The sequence below is a fragment of the Anopheles arabiensis genome, chromosome 2, assembly GCF_016920715.1.
Source record: "Anopheles arabiensis isolate DONGOLA chromosome 2, AaraD3, whole genome shotgun sequence".
NCBI lineage: Eukaryota > Metazoa > Arthropoda > Insecta > Diptera > Culicidae > Anopheles > Anopheles arabiensis.
Window position 1 is genome coordinate 17,807,203 of NC_053517.1, and position 20,564 is coordinate 17,827,766.

General features: G+C 45.7%; 1 protein-coding gene across 6 annotated transcripts in view; it reads right to left on the minus strand.

The window, feature by feature from the left end:
• LOC120895357 (calcium/calmodulin-dependent protein kinase kinase 1) overlaps positions 1-20,564 on the minus strand; it is an 85,283-nt gene that overhangs the window by 6,864 nt on the left and 57,855 nt on the right. For 4 of the 6 annotated variants that reach the window (XR_005738311.1, XM_040298650.1, XM_040298652.1 and 1 more), the window contains 4 exons: positions 17,218-17,346; positions 2,447-2,534; positions 1,590-2,347; positions 430-731 (listed from right to left, as the gene is read on the minus strand). Coding sequence is in view for 5 of the 6 variants with exons in the window: in XM_040298650.1 (XP_040154584.1) it covers positions 430-731; positions 1,590-2,331 (1,044 nt within the window). In the remaining variant the exon portion in view is untranslated. The remainder of the gene's footprint in view (positions 1-429; positions 732-1,589; positions 2,348-2,446; positions 2,535-17,217; positions 17,347-20,564) is intronic. The other 2 variants (XM_040298654.1, XM_040298653.1) reach the window with 2 other exon arrangements.

The following is a 20,564-nucleotide window of genomic DNA, read 5'->3' on the forward strand; positions in this document are numbered from 1 at the left end:
AAAATAGTGCACGATTGTAGTAAATCTATTTACTCATAGATGGCGCTGCCGGTCATGGCATGACTAATCGTTTAGCCGATTCTACTAAAGCATCTCGTTTTGGTTTTCCTTCTTTTTTTCTAATGGTTCTTTTTCTTCTTATCTGGCCAATCGAGTCTTTTTGAAAATCTACGATTGCCTTGGTAAATTAATAAATTTGGCTATCAGTGAATTCTTTAGTAGGAAGACCTGCCAAGGGTGGCATCTCGGACCATGCGGGGCTTAAACCGATGACTTTGCATGTTGTTTGGTCGTGCGATTTGATGACTGTATTACAGGACTAGCTCAACATTTTCTACGGTAGTCAACGTTCAACGTTACACGGGGTAATACAAAAAAAATAGCAAATGGCTTCCGCGTAGACCCCTCTCCCCCCTCCCTCCGACTCACCTGCCCAATCTGGTCCAGCAGTTTGTACTGGTTCAGCTGCAGAAAGCTGCCCGACTGCTCGATCGACACGCGCCTCGACTCGCGCAACGGTGTCCGGCGGCGGCCACTGCGCGGGCTACCGTACGGGCTGTTGTACGGGCTGTACGGCACGTTCGGGTAGATCGGGCGCGTCGTCTGCTCGAGCGTCTGCAGCTTCGGCAGTACGCGGCCCCGCAACCCGCCCGCCCCCGGCCCAATGCCGGCCGCACTGATCTCGAGCTGCGATTCGGACCGGTTGGATGCTTCCAGCATGTCGTCATTATCTGCCAAATCGAGGGATTGAGTTTTGGGTAGGATTTTAATGTGCTGCGTCATAAAGCGGGCACTATGTGACCGATAGGTGCCACCGCCCGCTACCATCGACACTGCTGGTGGCACACCACCACCACTGCTGCTGCTTCCACAACTGTCAGTGGACAGCTGATGGTGGTGGTAGCTCTGGTAGTGATGCTGGTAGCTATGGAGCGGCGGTTTACTGGTCCTTCCCGTCACCGTGTTAGTGGCGACACTGGTAGTACTGGTGGTGGTGGTGGTGGTGGTTACGACGGGATGATGGTATTGGTGGTGGTGGTGGTAATTGCTGGTGGATGGTGGGACGTTAGCAGTTAGTTCGTCGCATCGATCTGCATCGAGCGGCACGTTAGTGGGTGGTACGAAAGGCATAACAACGGTTGGGTTAGAATGATGATAATTTTGTTGTTGTTGATGGTGGTGGTGGTGGTGGTGGTCATTATCACAGGATTGGGTACTGGGTCCCGCCGATACCTCACGCCGAAGCTCATGCACGGTTGGGTTAGTGGTAGTAGTAATAGTAGTAGTAGTAGTAGTACGGTTGTTAGGGTTAGCAGTGGCGTCCACGTTATGGTCACTGATGGTTATCATAGGATGGTAATGCACGGAATGATGGGCAGGCGTCGGCGCCATCGGTTCTATGCTGGGTGATGGTAGTGGTGGTGGCAATGGGTTATCGTCACCGTCACCGGACGCACAAGGGGTTACGGGGTTTTTTGCTCGGCTGGGCGACACGTTTGCAGCAGCCGTCGTTGCTGCTGCTGCTGCCGCCGCCGCAGTCATCGCTACAGCCGCCACGGCTGCTGCCGTTGCGTAGTGGAAGCTAGTACCTGCTGTCGGCGTGCCTCTCGGCGCCACTCCGTTTCCGCCCGGTCCGGTAGCGCAGCAGCTGACCGTCACCGGCTGCGGCACACTGGTCGACACGCGCACTACATCCGCAAAGCCGCGTGCCAGCTCCGTCATCCCCGGTTGCGTTTGGGCGGCCTCGGCACAATCCTCGCTGGCCACGACCACGGAACCGCTGGTGCCCATGTCTTCTTCCCCCCTTCCGCAGCTAAAGCTATGATTGACGAATTGATTACTCTTTGCACTATCTACTGTGGTTGTTGTTGTTGCTGTTGGCAGCGACAACGGCGGCGATGGTGATGATGTGGTCGTTTCGGAACCACCGGCCTGTACTGTCGTGTTCGAGATGCAGCCCTGGCCAGATGCAGCATGAGTATTGCGAGCGGATGCGTGGGGCGAGGTGGTAAAATTGAGACATTTCATACTAGCACTGTTGTTGTTGGTGGTGGTAATGCGACTACCACCAGTACCACCATCGGCGGCAGCATCCGCATCGTTATGACACTCAACGACTATGGTGACGGACCCGGGTACGACGACGACGGGCGACGGCTGGAAGGCGGTGGTGGTGGTGCCCGTCAACCTAGGATGGAGATCGTCCGCAGATCCTTCCTCCTCTTCGACTGCTTCCGCTACCTGCTTCGCTACTGCTACTGCCGACTCGATGTCCGCCTCTGTGTGTACCGTTGGAGACATTTCGTACGTGAGCGGTACTCTGCTGGCCATAGCAAATGGCTCGTGCCTGTGTTCGAGAGGAATGTGTGGCATCGTGAATAATCCTGGTTGGGAAGTTGCCCCCCCACCCCTCGAAAAGTGAAAACTGCGCGTGTCCACTACTTACCCGTATCTGGATACGATTGCAATTTGCTGAGTGCATTGAACTTTGCTAATCGTTTGATCATTCCAGCGAGTCCCTAGCACGGTTCTATCTGCAATCGTAAGAGAAGGGAGAAGCGATTAAGTGAACGTCACAGTGCTTTAGCTTCAAATCGTAGGTTATTGTGTTGATTAGGAAGAGAGCCTACGGGAAATCATGTGCTGACCTCACATCAAGCTACAAGAGATCCGTTTTTGTTCGAGAAAATCCTTTAAGTGCCATGGCTGGATATTTCCGATAATAGGGGCAAATAATACATTCGGAATTGTATTGTCATTGTATTGAGTGTCTTTTGAGTGCCGTTTGAGTGTCTGGTGATAGTGGGACATACGATAACTTTCTGGAATTTGGGTCAGGTCCAGAATGTCCATTTGTAGAAGGAACCAGCGACCATAGGCCGAACAAGAAGAAGAAGAAGAAGACGATAACTTTTCCATAATCCCACAATTCCAGGCACGTACCCAAACGATTCTTTGATGAACTTAATGGGGCAATAGCTTGACAAGTTGTTGTGATCTTGGAAATCTACAGCTAAGCTAACTGTTTCCTTTTGCCTGATTTTGAAATGTGTCTGATAGGCTATATGATATTGATAAGCTCTACCAATTTCGTGCCGGAGTTGTCTTTAAGACATCTGCTTTGGTCTATTGGCCATTAGGGCTTTGTTCTATGACTTTATCTATGACTTTCAGAGTTTGCCACGATTTTCGGATGCCCTTCGACAGTTTTTGTTGCAGCTTTTTGTGTTTCTAAAATCCTCATCTCTAATACGAACTGTGTTTCAATTATTTTCCATCAAAAACTTAAAATCAACATCATAATACGCTTACAGCAATTCCACTCCACTGTAATTCCTTGTTGCAGTCTATAAGAGAGCAATTGAAAGATACATATCGAACGTTGCGAGCACTCCACCGTATGGCTGACTATTGAGCCGACACAAAGCGTCATCGTAATGTAAAAATAAAAGATCGCCCCTTAATGAAATATAGTTTCAGCAGAATCGTAGCTGAAGATCCTTATCTGCTTTGCGATGTGATATTAAATCACGGTTCCCATTTTTTTAGAATCCCGCGTCGGTCGTTTGCCGGTCCCGACTAGGCCCAAGACCAGGCCTGGCGCTCTAATTGATTTATCTAAATCAAATTGAGCTCCACTCGGGTTTCCGCCTCTTTCTTTGTGTGTGTGTCTATTTTTTTAAGGTACAATTGTTCTGTTCTGCTTGCTTTTCCCACCCAGCGCCTTTAACAAACGCGCATATACCAGCACCGGAAATATTTTCCCATTTCTTAGTTCCCATTTGTTGCTGCCCCATCTTCGCTCGGAAGATTGCGAATTGCGCACAACACAGCGTCACCGAAACAAGCGTGCTGTATTAGCTTTTATAGCGCCGAGCTCTGCTTTAATTGAATTCATTAGAGTGTGCGAATCAAGAGTGCGAGAGGCTCTTTTTTTTGCTATTTCGGTACAAACAGCACAACAGAGCGCATCTGTATTCTGCCGTGCCTTCGCTTTTCCATACATTCGGCGACAGTTGTTGCCTATTTTGGAGGGATAAAGGTGAGCACTAAAATATTTACACTCGACGGCGTAGGCGAGGATGTGGGCGTTGGAAAGACTCACTGCAGTGGATGTGCCCCCATACAGAGCAGTGGTGATGGTGGTGCGCATAAGATAGTGCATACACACCACCTGTAAGGGTCTAATTAATGTTACTACAATGTTTGTGTATGTCATTAACGGCCACGCCACTGTACTGTCTGTACCTGTAGCAAAATAACGATGATCCAAGCAAGCGTTCCTTCTCCTGTTACGCGATGTTCTTGCGCTACTTGAAACCGATTGACTCGAGGTGTGTACCGCGTAATGGTGTAATGGGCTCTGAGGGGTTCTACCTACCGTCGACCCCAAAACAATCACGAAAGAAACCTCCCATCCCCGGAAGACAATCCGGCAAACGATTATTGGATTGGACCTTGTAGCGTATCAAATCTTTCGTGTCATCTTTCCCGTGTGTGCTTAAGTGTCGCCGCGCACAACAGGTCTGTGCACGCGTGAAGAGGAAGTTTATTTACGCAAGCAACTGCTCCGTCTTTTGCGGGAAGTTTAGCAAAGCAAATACCCGAGCGGCAGCAGTTCCCTTCAGGTGTATGGATCAAAGTACACAAATCCTGCACACGTACAACACGTGCACACATACACGGCTCGGTTTTGCACCCGACAGGAGGAGTGTTTATACGGTGTTAGCGAGGGAGTTTGATATGTTGTCTTGCCGCGTAGTGCCGCGCGTGGCAATGTTCAGTCCACCGATCCTCCGATTTCAGGATGCGACCTCTGCGCGCGTGTGTGTGTGTGGTTCGTTACCTGGTTCATGCATGAGCAGGCCAAACACTTTGCACTTTGAACCGGCTTCACACACACATTAGAACACACATAGAAAGGAAGCTAGGGTGGGATAAAGTTCAAAGAGAAAAAGTTCAAACCAAGGGAGATGATGTGCTGGATTGGAACATTGCCGCCGGATCATCATTCCATGCACCGTGTAACATGACTGCCATGCCAGCACCCTCCACGCCATCTTTTTACAGCAGGTCATGGAAAGCTTTTTTTTGTTTTGAAAGCGTACAGTGAGATAAAACAAGGCACAAAGAAAAGTATCCATAACAGGGTAATGAAACACTCTTCCGCCTCTGGCTGGTGCCTCCAGCAAAACGTGATATCAATCGTAATTTAATCATACGTTTAGCACAGGTGTAAATAGAGCATCATGTACGCTTGTCGATGATCGTGTGTATTCGTGGCGCTTTATTCTTTTCCTTTTCTGATTTCCTGATCGCACCACTACCACAACAAAGTCAGGATCAGTTTCATGTTTTGCTCCCATTTCTCTCCCTACGGGTGAGTGTATGCTATTTTGCCAAATTTGCCCAATCAATTTGAGAATCGAGATGAAAACGGAGCATCATCATCGTATGCAGCCAGCGAACGTAACAGGCAGGATTAACCATTTTACCCTCTGACCTTTTCGTGAAGCGCACTTGGGGAAGCTGAAACCAATCATACAGACCCGATGCGTACAGAGAAACAGGCCAGTGCATTAATCTAGACCCTGGTGTGTGTCTGTGTGTATGTGTGTGTACTGTGTACTGAGCAGAAAAATTAAAACTCCATTTTCATCCAAAGCCCACTCATCCGCGAATAGATCAATGGGTATTAAAATGTGCAAGGAAATACGGACCGTACGCAGATGATGGTGTGGGAGGGATGTTCTGCACGCGAGCTCGGTACGGCACGGAAGGCGGAGCTCCAATCGCCCATCAACGCGCGATTGGAAGCTCAATTCCACACCAGTGCTGTGAAGTGTGGCCAACGGTCGCCTGTCGAACGGAACACTTACCGGACCCGTTCCCTACTTCCAGGTCAGTGGGCTTGTTGGCGGATTATGTCCCTAGGCCCCGAGAGCCCTGTTGTTCATCGGCTTTGTGCAAATGTTAATAGAGGAGAGCAGAAAAAAAAACAAGAGAACGTCCACGTCCATCCATTTTGCATTATCAAAACCAAAATAGCTCTGTTCCTGAGCGTACGGCCAAGGGGAAGGCTGTCACCGTGGGACGAATTAATCAGCGTCATAGTGAATGGATTGTATTGAAGGGGAAAAAAACTGCTCTGGTGGTGGAGAAAAATGTATTCTCCAGGAAAGTAATTAAGTACCGTCACCGTCACCCTGTAGGCGGCTGATTGCTTATAAGACATCACAAAACGTGCTGCCCCTTCCTGGGATGGAAATAGTGCAGTGCACCACCTGCAGGGCTCCATGGTGGTAGTGCATTATGGACTGTAATTGCTTTATAAAGTAGTTGATCGAAAATTGCAATACGTTTCATCGTTAAGGTGGTTGAGAAAAAGTACTCCAAAAGTACACGGAACACCCCGAATGGAGTTGATGTCAATTATTTGTGACTTCGAATTCAATGTTAATTCTTTGCACTAAGGTAAGAAGTTCATTACTTTGTAGAAGCCAACGGCAACGCTTTGCGTTTGGTTGATCTCGTTTCTACACTCAAAGGAGCTCTTTTCCTATTCCCGTTTTCCTATGCAACGTGCTAGAAATGTGCAGTGAACGACCAGAACTTGAGGTGCAGTGAACTATTGAATGCTTGGGTGCAGCTACCGTTTTGCTGATTGAAATTGAACCTGATCGCGACGACCCCGCTGCTGCCCTCCTGTATCTGATTCGTCCGTTTGAGGAAAATCGGGTTTCTCAGAAGTTGTTTCGACGGATGCAATAAACGTTCAAAAAGGGGGAAATGCTATTTTGCTATTTGCTATGAGTGGAATGGAATTTATTTATTTCATTCTTATTGAGTGAGTGCTTTCGAACATGGGGCTATATATTACAAAGCGAATGTAGTTTTATTGCCCGTTCAATCATAGTTCTGTTGTGGCTGTATGGATAAAGTTAAAACGATATTTGAACATTTCCTTAAGCGCAAAATTCAGAGAATTTGGGATATTAAACACATTCGAATGTTGTTTGATGTACTTTCCTTTTTAATTAAAATGTGCATCCTGGAAGGAAAAAGTGCCCTGGACCTGTACTGCAAACAACTACACCCGTTTTTTGATAAAAAGGGAAATCATTTGTCGAAGGATAAGTTCACCATCAAAGGCACACGGTGGCTTTGGCTGGAATGATTATACCCTGGGCTAGAAGGCACAAAGTTCGTGTGCGAGTGTAGCATGTAAATATACTGTTTCTCGCTCTCTTGGTAACGAAGCAATACACAAATGTATAGATTACATTTACCCGAGCCACATCCTATTTGATGCATCCGGCCAGATTTGCGGGACGTCTTTGTACTGACCATGACCGTTTCCGACGCTCGTTCCAAAGTGTTGTACTAAGTTACCACGAAAAACTAACAGCCAGACAAACAACTCCTGCGGTGAAGATTTCGTAGCAAATGTAAGCAAATACAGTACCGGTTTGCTTAGTAGTAAGCAGGAAAAGTAAATATACTACAACACTTGCTTAAAGTATGGGAAACGTACAGCTGCATATTTGCACGCGTAAAACCTTGTACTGCTTGATGGCTTCCGTAGGTAAGCATACAGCCGAGCATTAGATTGAGAGCCAATTAGTGAAACGAATTGAGGCTGGCAACGTTTCGTGCCGTTTGTAAAAAAATGAAAGAAAAAGTTGATCAACAATCACCGATCCGTGCAACACAGGCACACAGAATGACAAATTGCCTTTGCTCTACTTTGCCAACTCCGAGTGCTTTGTGTACAGTGTTGTACGGGGCCGGTAAGAAGCTGATTCAGGCTGATCGATCGGGCCCTTAACACTGTACGCGAGATTCTTTTATCTGTATCGACATTTTCCGCCTGAATGGAGCTGCTGTTGTTTTTACGCTTTATTTCCCCCTCTTCCTTATCACCTTCTAAGGATTTACGATGGCTTTTGTTTAAAGTTGGTCTTTTAGAAGCAATCCTTCCGCTCCAGCATATCCTAGGCCCCATAAAAGATGGACGGTGTGGCAGAAGATGACACACTTAAACTTAGAGGCAAAGATATTCATCTTGTCTTCTAATGGAAGCTGACCTTTTTTTGGTTTTTATTCACTGTACAGTGAATACAGATTCAACCGAAGGGATAGCCGGGGTTGCAAGAGTTTTGAAAACAGTGCAAAGTTTGGTTTCTATGATCCGCCGTCTGCTTTGTATTTTAGTAAAGAAATATTAAAATAAATATTCTTTTCTACATTCCACCCTCTACTTCACTCGTGCCGAATTGTAAACCATGTCTGATAATTATACACTAGTTATTGTGGAATGTTATATCGCTAGCTCTCCCTCCCTTGGATGGACCACCTGTTCATTGAATGGAAGAAATCTTATATACATCTATTGCATACATATTTTTCTCCATGGAATTTATTAAACACAATCCTTCGCACTAAAATTGAAACCGTGGGAACGCTGAAAAAGCACAACCACACTGTTTCGATCGTAACTTCCACCACCATACCACTAAGGGGTTGAATTTCTTGATCGCCATGCTGCAGCAGTTAGACGCAATGGACGGTGCAAAAGCGTTCGAGACTAATTTGTCCGCGGCGACAAGGCGCGAGCCGCCAGCAACCTTACGCACTTTACGCACCTGTGGCTTCTCACGAACGAGTCGACCAGGCGGGCTACAAACCAGCCACAGCGGTGTCAGCAAACTGATAAATGCTGTGGATGCTGTGGATGCTGTGATAAACCGCCGAAACGTGCAAACATGCACCACCGAAGTTCACCGACCAATTACAACGAACGCAACGGCGCAACGGAGTGTGCGAGTACAGAATTTTAATTGACTAAACTGTTTACTTCCTCACAAACTGGTCCGTCCAAAGCAGCTTTTACAAGCAGGTGTTTATGTTGAGGTAGCAATGTCCAGCGCGTGATCGGCCTAGCATCGTCAAAAGCATGTCAATCGCCATTTTCAAGCAACCCTCTAGTGCGTTAATGTGATTGTAATTAAGCGTGGCAAATTATTGTGCACCAAAATTGAGGAGATATTGGTGCCCATTTAATGCACTAATTGTGTCACCATTTTGTGCTACGCGACAGGTACGACCGACAACGTCGACGTCCGACTCCGTACCATTTTCTGCAAATGGTGAACCATTCAAACTTGATTGGATAAAACGCAACGAGCGACGCAGATGGAAAGCGACACGCGGACAGCAGCAATGCTAATTAAAAGTGATTTATGGTTCACTTTGACGTGGTTGGGATTGTTCGGCGAGGCAGGAGCTTTTCCTGATCAGAAATGACAGACAAATGAAACGTGTCTCACTGCTGCCCTGATGGTATTGGAATGAAGGTGCGCCTTCAGTACACTTTTTACCACACAACAAAGGGAAAACCACTTTGTAATACCAATCGAAGCACGTTTGATAATGAAAGTTAGACATGCGATTCTCCGAATCTGTTGTACACTCGCTGCCTACGGGGTCAGGCGAACAAATTGGCAAAACATGGTGCGTGCGGCAACCCTTCTAAGCAGACATTGTATGTTGGTGTAGGAAATTTTGATTCTCGGAATTGTTTACGCACAGAAAAGCACTGCACAAACCAACGATTGCATGCATTGGATTGTTAACAAAACTATGGATTAAGATAAATCAACGGGATTGTTTTTTGTTTGTTACAATGTGGGTATGATTGGACATGGGTGGCAAGCTCGAATTTCAAATAATTTACTGAGGTATACTACACAAAAAAAAACTAAAACATTCAAACATCTCATAAATCGACCGTAAAGTGAAAGGTTTGATGTACCTTTGGGGCAATTCCCATCAATTACTTGATTGGATCCAACCCTCAATACGGTCTGGTATACCTTTATAACGGTGTAACAATCAGCCCCTTAACTACCAGCTAAACTTGTTGAAAGCTTGCCAAATCGGTAACTAACTTTTTGGGTATAATTAAGAAAAAAAAACCTTCTTGATTAACAAACCTCCCAAGGTAGACCGTTTCGCGCTTTCTAACTGGTGAAATACAAACGAAGCAATTGACTAATTTCGATCAAATCCAAGGACGGGTCAGCTAATGGGCCTATGATAAAATAAAAAGTTTTGGCAAAGATAAGAAGAAAGGCAAACAATGTTCCCGCATGATTTAAAAGCTTTCCTTTTCGTTAATGCGCCTGAAGTTATACTATTTGCTAAACTGTGATACGGGTGTGTTTGAGTTGACAGAACGACAGACCAACAACACCATACGGGGGCTAAATAAAATACAGTAAGGTCTATCTAATTGGAATTTTCTCCAATTTCCCGAAATACTCAATTCACAAAATATGTTGTTAAGCAGTTCTACTAAAACCCTAATTTACACGCACAATGCATTCCACACAGCAGAGAAGCATTACTTGCAGCGATACTAGTGAGAGCGGAATATTCCATTAGTCATATTCCTCAACAATTTTCCAACGAAAACTGAACCGCTCAAATCCGCCTCTGCGAAAAGTATTTCCCACTGCCTCGATCTACTACTGGTTGGTTCTTACAAACTCTAAAAAGCTTTCTATAGCTCGAATTACGCACCAACTAACCACCAGCCCCCCAGTGGCACGTTGATTCGTGGAATTATTGTTACTGACCACCACACCACCACCACCACCGCCCAACCCAGCCAGCCCTTTTTATTTGCCCTTTTCGCCTGCTGCCTGGCTTCTTCCCGTCCCCGCACGGAATAAGGTACGGAATCAGCAAATTATGTTTCACTTATTAAAATAGATTGCCATCGGGCTACAATCCACCCGGTTCAGAGCGCCGCCTCGTTGCTGAACCATGCACAATTGGCTTTTTGGGTTGGTTTTTTTTGCCAACCCGTGGGAGAAGGTAAATAACGAGGAGAGTGTATTATACTACACACACATACATTGCTTTCGGGGCTTTGAGGTAACACAGGGTTTCCGTTTTGCGAGCGGAACTCATTTTTGTACCTACACAAGCCTTCCCGAAGAACCGTGTTGTGTACGCGGCACACCAGCTGTCACGTTCAATGTGACCTCCGAGAGTTGATCGGAAGAAGATTGCAAACCCTCTCCCTGCGTCCCCTTTTTTCAACCCTACATTTCCCTGCCTATGCCCCCTCTCCCGTTTAGTTGTAGTTTTCCCGTGTTTCTGTTTTTGCTGCTCGAGATTTCTGTGCCTTCTCTGTGCTTGTGTATGTGTGCGTTTTTTGACCACTTCAATCAGAAATAATTCCTTTAGCCCTCACGCCGACACGCAATGCCGAGCTGCCTCGCTTGCCCGACTGACCCTATGTGGGTGGGTGGGTCATTCGGTGCCGAATGACGGTGACCTTTCGCCTGTTTGGCTTTCCCTTCACCCGGTTGTATTTCCATCAATCTGCCCATCGCTTGACTTGCCCATGCTATGCACGGTGGTCACTGGCAGCTGTCGGAATATGACTGTAGCGCCATTAATTTATTCCGTCTACAAAACTATGCTTTCTCCTCCTCTTGGCAGACTTGGGCCGCTGTACACTTTACGCCGAAGGGGATTTGGAGTTTTGCATTTTGTTTTGTTTTGTGAGCGATAAACTATACTCAGCATAATTTGAAATTTAAAGTGAACTACTCTAAATTCGGTCTCACGGGATGGGGGGCAAAAGGTTCACCACCTGCCAGGGCGCTGTAGCGTTCGGCCAAAACATGCCAAACTATGTAAATTATGTGCTGTACCAGAGAGTTTGGCATTTGGGGATCGTAAAATTTGACTACCGTCTATAGTGTTGTGTAGTGCACTGTTGCCGCACTTTTGTTAAGCTTCAACGCAGCAAGCTGTTTCAATTATACCATTTCTAAAGCGCGTGTATATGCTAGCAGCTGGTGTGATTTCGAGTTGAAATCGGTGACCGGAAAATGGTTGCAAGCCGAACAGAAATTGCATGTAATGAAGGTAAATGTTTATGTATGGAAATGCTGTAAAAACCTTTTCTAATGAAATTGGTAATGGTGTGCGATTATATGCCTTGAAAATGGAGAAAATAGCTGTGATTTTATAGTTTTGCTGCCGTCTCGAAAACTACCAGGCGTCTCCTTTAGCAGTGAAAGCTTGTACTACTACTTTTCCTAAAATAAACGGGAGAAAATGTGTACAATCACGTTAAGGGCTCATCTGCAGATAATACCAAAAAAAATCAACTTCCAACTATCAAGAATTATCGTGAATTTTTGATAATATTATATGTTTATATCCTTTTAAACTAATTTGTCTTTGTATTCTTATATATTGTGCTACATTTATTATTATTATAATACTATTTTGTGCTTCCTGGTTTATATGGTTCTAATTTAGTTCTTAGTTTTTGTATATTTGGTATAACCCATGTATATACAAATATTACTTTTCAGAAATCATAGATAAAAAAGCAACCAAAAGCAATGCCTCGATTAGCCTTATTAGCTAAAAAACCCATCACCCATCATTTCCTAATTCTTGCAAACTGATTTACTTTCCAATTTATTTTTCCAATTATTAGTTTACTCCCCCATTCCAAACAGTAGCAACCGCGCCACCGTGTACCATAAAAGATAAAAGGTTCTTTAATTTATTTTACTTTCCAATGCCGTTTCCCAGAAAATCCTTCAACATCTCTGTGAGTGTGGGTGTATGTGTGTTCAAAACTGTGGCAAAAAAATCGTCCAACAAGCCCAGTCAAGCGTACAGCGCAACAAGCATACAAAACGAAACATTAGCCCCACTCCACCTCACGATACTAAACGGAAAGGTAAAACAACGCTGACAAGGTTGGAAAAAAACATTTACAAAAAAACAAACCTGTGCTTGCAGCATCCCAAAATCGGTCCCCGCATGTATCGCATTACTTGAGCACGGCTTAAGCTGATCGGAAACAACCTCTGCAAGAGCTTTAAATTTTGCTCGTCAAAGCGATATTATGGCTGCTATCGTAACCGCGTGTCCTTTTAGCGTGCCCCGTTCGTGCTCGAAGCGATTTGAAGTATGTTTAAAATTATTAAATACCAGCGCTGGCGGGGAGATGTTGCATTTAAAAAAAACGTACCGACGCAAGAAAGCAAACATTGTTTACGAAAGAATGCCTGGTTCACAAAACTTTCACTCTTCCTTTTGCCAGCAAACGACGAGCGCCTACATCATACCCATGGGCTGTCGGTGGTACCGTGGGAAGAGCTACTCCCCGCAGCATTCAAGTTATTTTTCATGGCGAAAGTATGGCAGAACACAGCGCTTTGTTGGTGCAGCGGCTTTTTGTTTGCTTAAAGACATCATACAAGGCTTCACCTTTCTTAATCCAACAAACCAAACGGTTGTTTCACCTCTTGCTTACTTTGTTGTTGTCATTTGCTCTAATAATCAGTATTACACGATCAACTAAACTGACACGCAGCGTCGTGGCGGCAGCAGTGTAGGCCACACCACCGGAGGCCGCAAACAGCACCGGTTGGATTAGCTAATTAATAGCTAACAACAATCATCAAGATACGCCCTCCAGGTTCGTTAATACAAACATTGACAGCTAAATTCGCAAAACCCCGCTGGTATCCATGTACGGTGTTTTTTACCGTTCGACGATGTTCGATATCAATTATGCAAACAGTGGCAAACCGGTGCTATCCACACATAACCTGCCCTCTTACCCCTTCAATCCGTGCGTGCGTAAGGTCAGTGTGCTGCAGTGTGGCACTAAAATGTTGCATTAAGTCTTTGCAATAATGTAGCCAGGCCTCACCGAGCGGGCGATTTATTCGCAACCGCCGCCAGCCATACAACGGATTAAACACGATTTCTGCCTCAAGACTCCTCTCCCCAGTGGTGTGTGTAATTAATCCATCCGAGGTTTGCAAAAGTGATCGTTTAATTCCATAGCTGCCGCCTTTGTCGCTGTAGGGTTATGATGTTTCTTACACGTTTTTTTGTTTTGTTTATTGTTTGTTTGTTTGGTTTTGTTTTGTTTTTTCCTCCCTTTTCGTTCGTGTTTGGGCTCGGTACTTGCTGAGTAGTGAAAGGAATGATCGATCTATTCCAATCGATTTGCTATTGGACGCCCAGTTTTTCTCTTGTTAAGCGGATTGCAGTTCACGATCAAACGCTGAATCTTTACATTGCGTTTACTGTGTTTATTAACAGTCGTAAAATTTCTTCGTTTTTTTTAAAATCATTTCATTCTTTGCTTCATCTGATTTTCATCTTCCCCTTTAGCTCCACTTCCGCTCACATAGCACACTTAACTTGCCAGAATGACCGCGCAGCATACACGTTGTGGCTCATTGCTTCAGCAAATGGACGCCCGACGATCGGGTTTTGTGCGCCAGGGGTAATTGCATGTGATTGCAATTGCATTCACGAGTAACACCTTCCTTGCCGTGGCTCGTCCAACCGGAATCGGAGGCGCCCATCTTCCCGTCCCTCCATCGTTTTGAAGGAGCGTCATAAAACGTACCCTTACGCTGCAAGCATCCGTTGCTGCTGCTGCTGCCTGGTCTATGTTGCTGCGGTGTCTATGCCGTGGCGAAGCGTGAGCAAATGGCTAATTACCGGCCTGTGTGTGGTCATTTCAATCAACCGAATGCAGTGATCAAGTGCGCCACGACGTGTCATAATATCTCTGTTGCCGGCAATAACAACGCGCTGCGAATATGGCTCGCCGAGCAGGGTGCTGATATCTTAATTATGGTTAATGTTCGCAATATCGTAAGCGAACCAATGTGTTTGTGGTTCGGTTTTCACATTATAACACAAATTAGGCACAATTGTTGTTTTGCAACGATCGCATTGACAATCGGTAAACCTTCTTATTGCCAATGTACGTGAACGTTTAATTCCATCCCAAAAAGTATCATCACCATTGAATTGTATCATTGAAACAATAACCTTCCTGCTTGGTGATTTAATAAACGGAAACCAGCATAAACCGGCCTATGATCCTGCGCTCGGCACAACAATCATAGCTCACTTTACATGTTAACGGTTTTCTATACATTCACTTAAGCTACGGTTGATTGAAAGTAAACGTTTTTGTACCGCCGTCCCAACGACAAAGCCATTTACCTTTTCCTTTACAATACCCATCCGGCCTTTTATAGCGAGCGTATGCAAATGTTATGCGCCATGCGCGCCCCCCTTTTTTTGCAAACTGCACACCTCAAGGAGCCTTCCTGCGCGGTGCGAGAGCAGCAGCCACGGGCCAGCACACGGCCTCGGTGTCCCACACTATCATATCGCTCTCGCGGTGCATGTTTTCGCGGTGAGCCATCACACGCGGCCCGGAAGCACGCGGAAAACTTCTATCTCACGCGCGTTGCGTGACTGAAAAAAAATGCACACGCGCGCACGCACACATTGCTTTAGATTTCAATTAAGATTAAGCGCATCTGGAGCCCGCCCCGTGTCAATTCTGCACCATTCTGCTTTTCACGCCCCCTTTGCGCAAGATCGCAGGTTTGCAGCCAAACAACCAACCACACGTTCGATGTACCGTTGCAGACGTGACAGATTTCGAACGTCTTGGCGTGGTCGTCCTCTCCCGGTGGCGACAGTTTCAGGTGATCCAGCGATCGGAAGCTGGTCGATCGCCGGCCGGCCTTGCTCGTCTGCGTTCGCGTGATGTGTCGATACGTCGTCGACGTTTTCGCCAGTCGCCCGACCGCCATCACGCGACGGGCTCCACGACGGGCTGGAGGTGGTGGAGAGTTCGCTTAGCTAAACCGGATTAACCAGTCCCAGTGGGATGGGAAGTACCGCACGATGCTCCCGCCGTTCCCGTCGTCGTTGGAATCTGCCGTGCAGCGCAAAGTGTGAGCGCACTGCAGTGAAGGTCCAATTTATGGGGCTGCTTTCGTTTTGCGGAGCAAAACAGGAAGATATCAAGATGCATGACAGTTTTTTTTTGTGCTGCTGTTGCTGTTGCTGTCATGACAAAGCGTTGTAGCTGCACGCAGCGAGATGACACGGTAGCGTGTGGGAATGTTCCCGATTGGCTGCGAAATTGCGACAGCATTTCGTGGGCGCATTAAATATAAAATGCATTCCAAACGTGTTCACCCTTTTGCAGGGGAACTATTTTATGGTATTGTTTGGTTGTTACAGCTCTACAGTAAGGTGAGCTGACATCGAAAATCTATTTCATTCTACAAGTTATTATGAGCTCGTGATCGGCAACAATTGGTAAATACAACCCGTAAAAGCCAACAATCCAAGTTCATGATTAATGGTATTTGGCGCCGCAATGTATCTGTAGCTCTATGTATTCAAATTTTGTCTAATGATGTTTTCTTGTTTACATAAAATTGGAACCTCTGCACTAGCATGCAATGAAGCGTCTTCTCGATTGTACAAATCAGCCGCCGTATCAATGCAACAAAAAAGGTGTGGGCGATAGACATTCCCGCTCAGCGCTCGATAGACCGGACTTGATAGGGTTGATCGTTGGCGAGAGATGTCATGTGAGTGAAAACCCCACTCTGCCCACTGCTACGACAACAAGTTTCCGAAACTAGCTTTCGACTGGCAACATCTGCTCTGCAGAGCTCATTTCCAAAGGTTCTCCCTCCTTCCTGCAACGCCACGGTCGCGGTTGTGATGGTGTCGATAAACATACTGCCTATGCGCCATTCGGCGGCAGGCAAACATAATTAATGCAACGACCGTAGCAGGACGTGATTTCATTTCTATCCCGAGCGGTGGACCGTATTTCCCTCGATTACCCGCGTACACACAGTGCGACCCCAAATATGTTCGAGATGCGGCCCGAACCGTGGGATTCTAGCGTACATGCACATGGACCGGACCAGTTCATTTGCAAACCTTTTCGGTGACAGACAGAGCGTGAAAGTGTGCTTCTGCACGGACAAGAGAGCAGCGCTTGCCTCTCCAAGAAGGTGTAGTTCGCGTTACGCTTGCACGCATATCGCGTGGAACAAGGGTAAACACGATCGCCCACAGTACGACCACGGGTGATGCCGCTGTCACCAGTCCTGGGCGGTGAAATACCACCCGAAACTGTGGACGACGCATGACGCGTGCCATCGAATTGAGCAGGGATTACTAGGGGAACTAGTCTCTTGCAAAGCTGGCTCTTACAAGCTGTTAAAACGCTCAACAGCGCTGGATAGATCGATACAAGAGCTATGTGTTAGTGATTTTATGATAATTCTCCACTCAATGTAAATCATTACTTATAGAGATTACCTGATTGCTGAAAAAACAGTCAATGTTTTCAAGCGTCTATTTTGCGGCATCAACAAGTAACTGTTATATTGTTACTTCGGATTTCGTGCATGATCGCACTGCACATGGGAATGGGTTGATGAAGGAATTCTGAAATGGAAAAAAAGGGGAACAAAAATATTTTTTAAATAACCAGACGGCTTTAAAAAGCTTTGAAGATTTTGTTTGTTTTTAAAATAAAGCAATATGAATGTTTTTTTTTGTGGCGTCATATCTTCCATCGCACGCAACTGCTGTTTTTTTTTCATTCAAATCTTCACAACAGACAAAGCTGCTGCCGCTGAAAAGCGATAAAACTTTTCACCAAATCCCTCACAATCATTCAAGTGCAACGGGAAGCCCTTTTGCCCGGAGCACTCATCTCCCCACGGCAGACGATGATGCCCGGGTGGCTATTGAGACGCCACAAAAGTGCTGCTGCGCCCGCCGGTTTCGGTGGGTTTCGGTCGAGACGAAGATCGTTGAAATCATCCACTAAAGCTTAACCTTTAACGCAAACAAAAATCATTCACCCGTTCGCCCATCACTCGGCAATCGGATTTCAAAGCGACCAACCACCTCCTGTTCTCTCGATTCTTCAACATTTGCCCCACACGCAGCTACTCGCTTTTTGGAATGGTTTTTGCTTGAGTGCTATCATCGTGCTTACTTTCCAGGTTTTTTTTCTTCTCTCTCTCTCTCTCGGTCTATACTATTTGCATAAGGTACAAGAATTTGTGACCATTTTTTGTTTTAGTTTTCAGTTCATGCAAGGGTTTTCTGCTTGAGATAACGTGAACGGTTAGTACACACGAACGAGTTGCGTCTGTTGGTTTTGGTTGCTCCACGCCTTGTTGAAGTTGCTGTTATTCATGTCAGGAGGGCTGTGGCGTAGGATGTGTGTTCCCGAAAGGAAGGATTGAGCGAAACGAAAAAGATATTAGCGGTTAACCGAGTTTTCCGATCGTCAACTTCGGTGGGGTAGCTTTTACACATCTACTCACGTTAGACGTTTAGATAGTTCCAGAATCGCCTGCCCGATTTTGAGCATACTGGGTATGGTTGAAATTCTCAACCAATGTTTGATGTGTTATCTTTAGACGATAATTTTTACAAATTGCAGTGTTATGCCAAGCTGTAATAATAACTAGCATTGCTACATACGATTAAGCTAGCCTTTGTGAGCAATATTTGGCAAGCGCGATGAACATTTTCTATATAAAGGAATATATTAAGACTTCCAAAAAGGAGAAAACCAGGCTTAGATATGCACTACAGTCTCTCCATTCACTGTCTTTGAATGTTAAGCAATGTTATTGAATTATCAACCTTCAGGCTGTAAGTCGAGCTGAACAGCCCCGTACAGGAAGTGAGCCAAAGTTAACGGTATGGTTGGACAAAACTCCCAAATTGTGTTTGATTTATTTGATCCTGGATAATCCTGCCCCAGTTGGTCGACACCATTTCGCCACAGACACACGTGTGGTAAGGATGACTTCACTTCAAATGGTTAGCCAGTGAGGTTGCAATCTGCTTTTCGGTTGTGAAGCAAAAACAAAAAACTCTCAACCCCAAATGCTGAAGCAAAAACCTATTGAACAAACCACACCAACAACGACTCTATAAAAGAGCCCAAATGGAACGCTTTTTGCATCCCTCTCGCCTAAATGTTGAACCACATTGGCAAACCGAAATGTTTGCGGTTCCGCTGCAAGTTCCCTGCTGGCACACTCACAGTGCCAGTGCTTGTGTTTTGCTCCGTCGTTCCGAGAGTTACTCGCCGGATCCGCCGGCATCCTTTTCACAGCTGTGCTTGCTGCGCTCAACGGTCTACTGCTGCTACTACTACTTCGGGCACATCGGGCTCCGGCATAGCACCATATTTAACAATGTTTTGAATGATTTACTGCTACGCAAACGCAACGTGCGGCCAGCCATATTTACCGTCCATAACTCGTAGCCAGTCAGTTAACTGTCGCAAGTTCAAAGGAAGCAGCCATATATTCGGCCCGAACCCTTCCTTACCCCCAATGCGGACTCCCCTCACAACGTTCCGTTAACGCGCCCGCTCGGCGTAAACCAGTTAAAGAGATTCGAAGGAAAATGCTACTAACACCGTGTGTGCAATGGGTGGAGGAAACATCCTTCCTTATTTCATGGTTCTGCTTACAGTACAAACGCTACCGTTGCTTAAGTGCGGGGAATAAATACACAGTAAATACTTGCAAATAAAAGTTTAAGTCAATAGATAACTGCAATTACGTTATAATTGTACTGTACCATCTTCGTGTTTCTTTTTGTAGATTTTTAATAAAATTCTTCATCTGAGAGAAGAAATGGTCCTTAATCATTTTGTCTCACTTGAACGTACACAAACACACATGATTCCTTACATGAACGACAAGTACAAGTAGTAATAATGCTCGGGAATTTTAGGCTTGCCCCCTCCATTTGCTCAAAACTCAATGGAATGCAACCCAGCTGGAAACTTGGCCGGGGAATGCAAAATCACCCAGCCAAAACTAATTATTGCTTGTGGGAAAAGTTTTCACCAGCTCCATCGGTAGCGTACAGTCGGAAACTCGAAAAAGCTCTAATATATTCGCTCTTGGTGAAACTTTTTTTCCTCTCTTCGTACATATCCCTTGAACTCCCTCCACCGTCTATACGCTTGAAAGCCCAGCGTGCTGGGAAGAAGAAGAAGATGGTCAAACGATAAACTTTGGTGCAAAAGTTTGGATTTTTCTTTTCCTGTTTACCGGAACTCCGATGATGATGATGATGATACGTCACCGTATCAATGTTTTCCATTCCACCGCAAGGGGGAACGCCCCCCACCAATCCACCCCCGGAAGCGGCTTGAGAGGTTCATATTTTGTTGTGCTGTTGCCGTGTTTGTTTGTTTGTTTGTTGACTCGTGTTCGTGTTGGTTGGTTTGATAGTTGAAGCACCTGTTTTGTGCTGTTTTTTGTTTTGTGTTCACCAAACCTGAAACCATTCGCTCACGACGCTCTCGAGTTATGCTGACCGGTGGCGGCCGTGGCAGCTATGCATTTGGCAAAGTTTTTCCCAACCCACATTCAACTCGGGCTTCCCAATTTGCAAGTATGATTAAATTTACTTCCTCGAAAACTTTCGTCCATTCCGCAGCTATTGGTGGTTTGTGGGCCGATGCCCCCCTTTGTTGGTCCTCATTGGTCCTTCTTCCTGTCATGCGAAACTATGCTAAGAAAGTTGGATAACAACTAAACTTGAATCATTAAGGCTAGATTGGCTTAGATGTCAAAAACTCCGTCTGTATGCTTTTAATGGAATCATTAGGAGAGAGT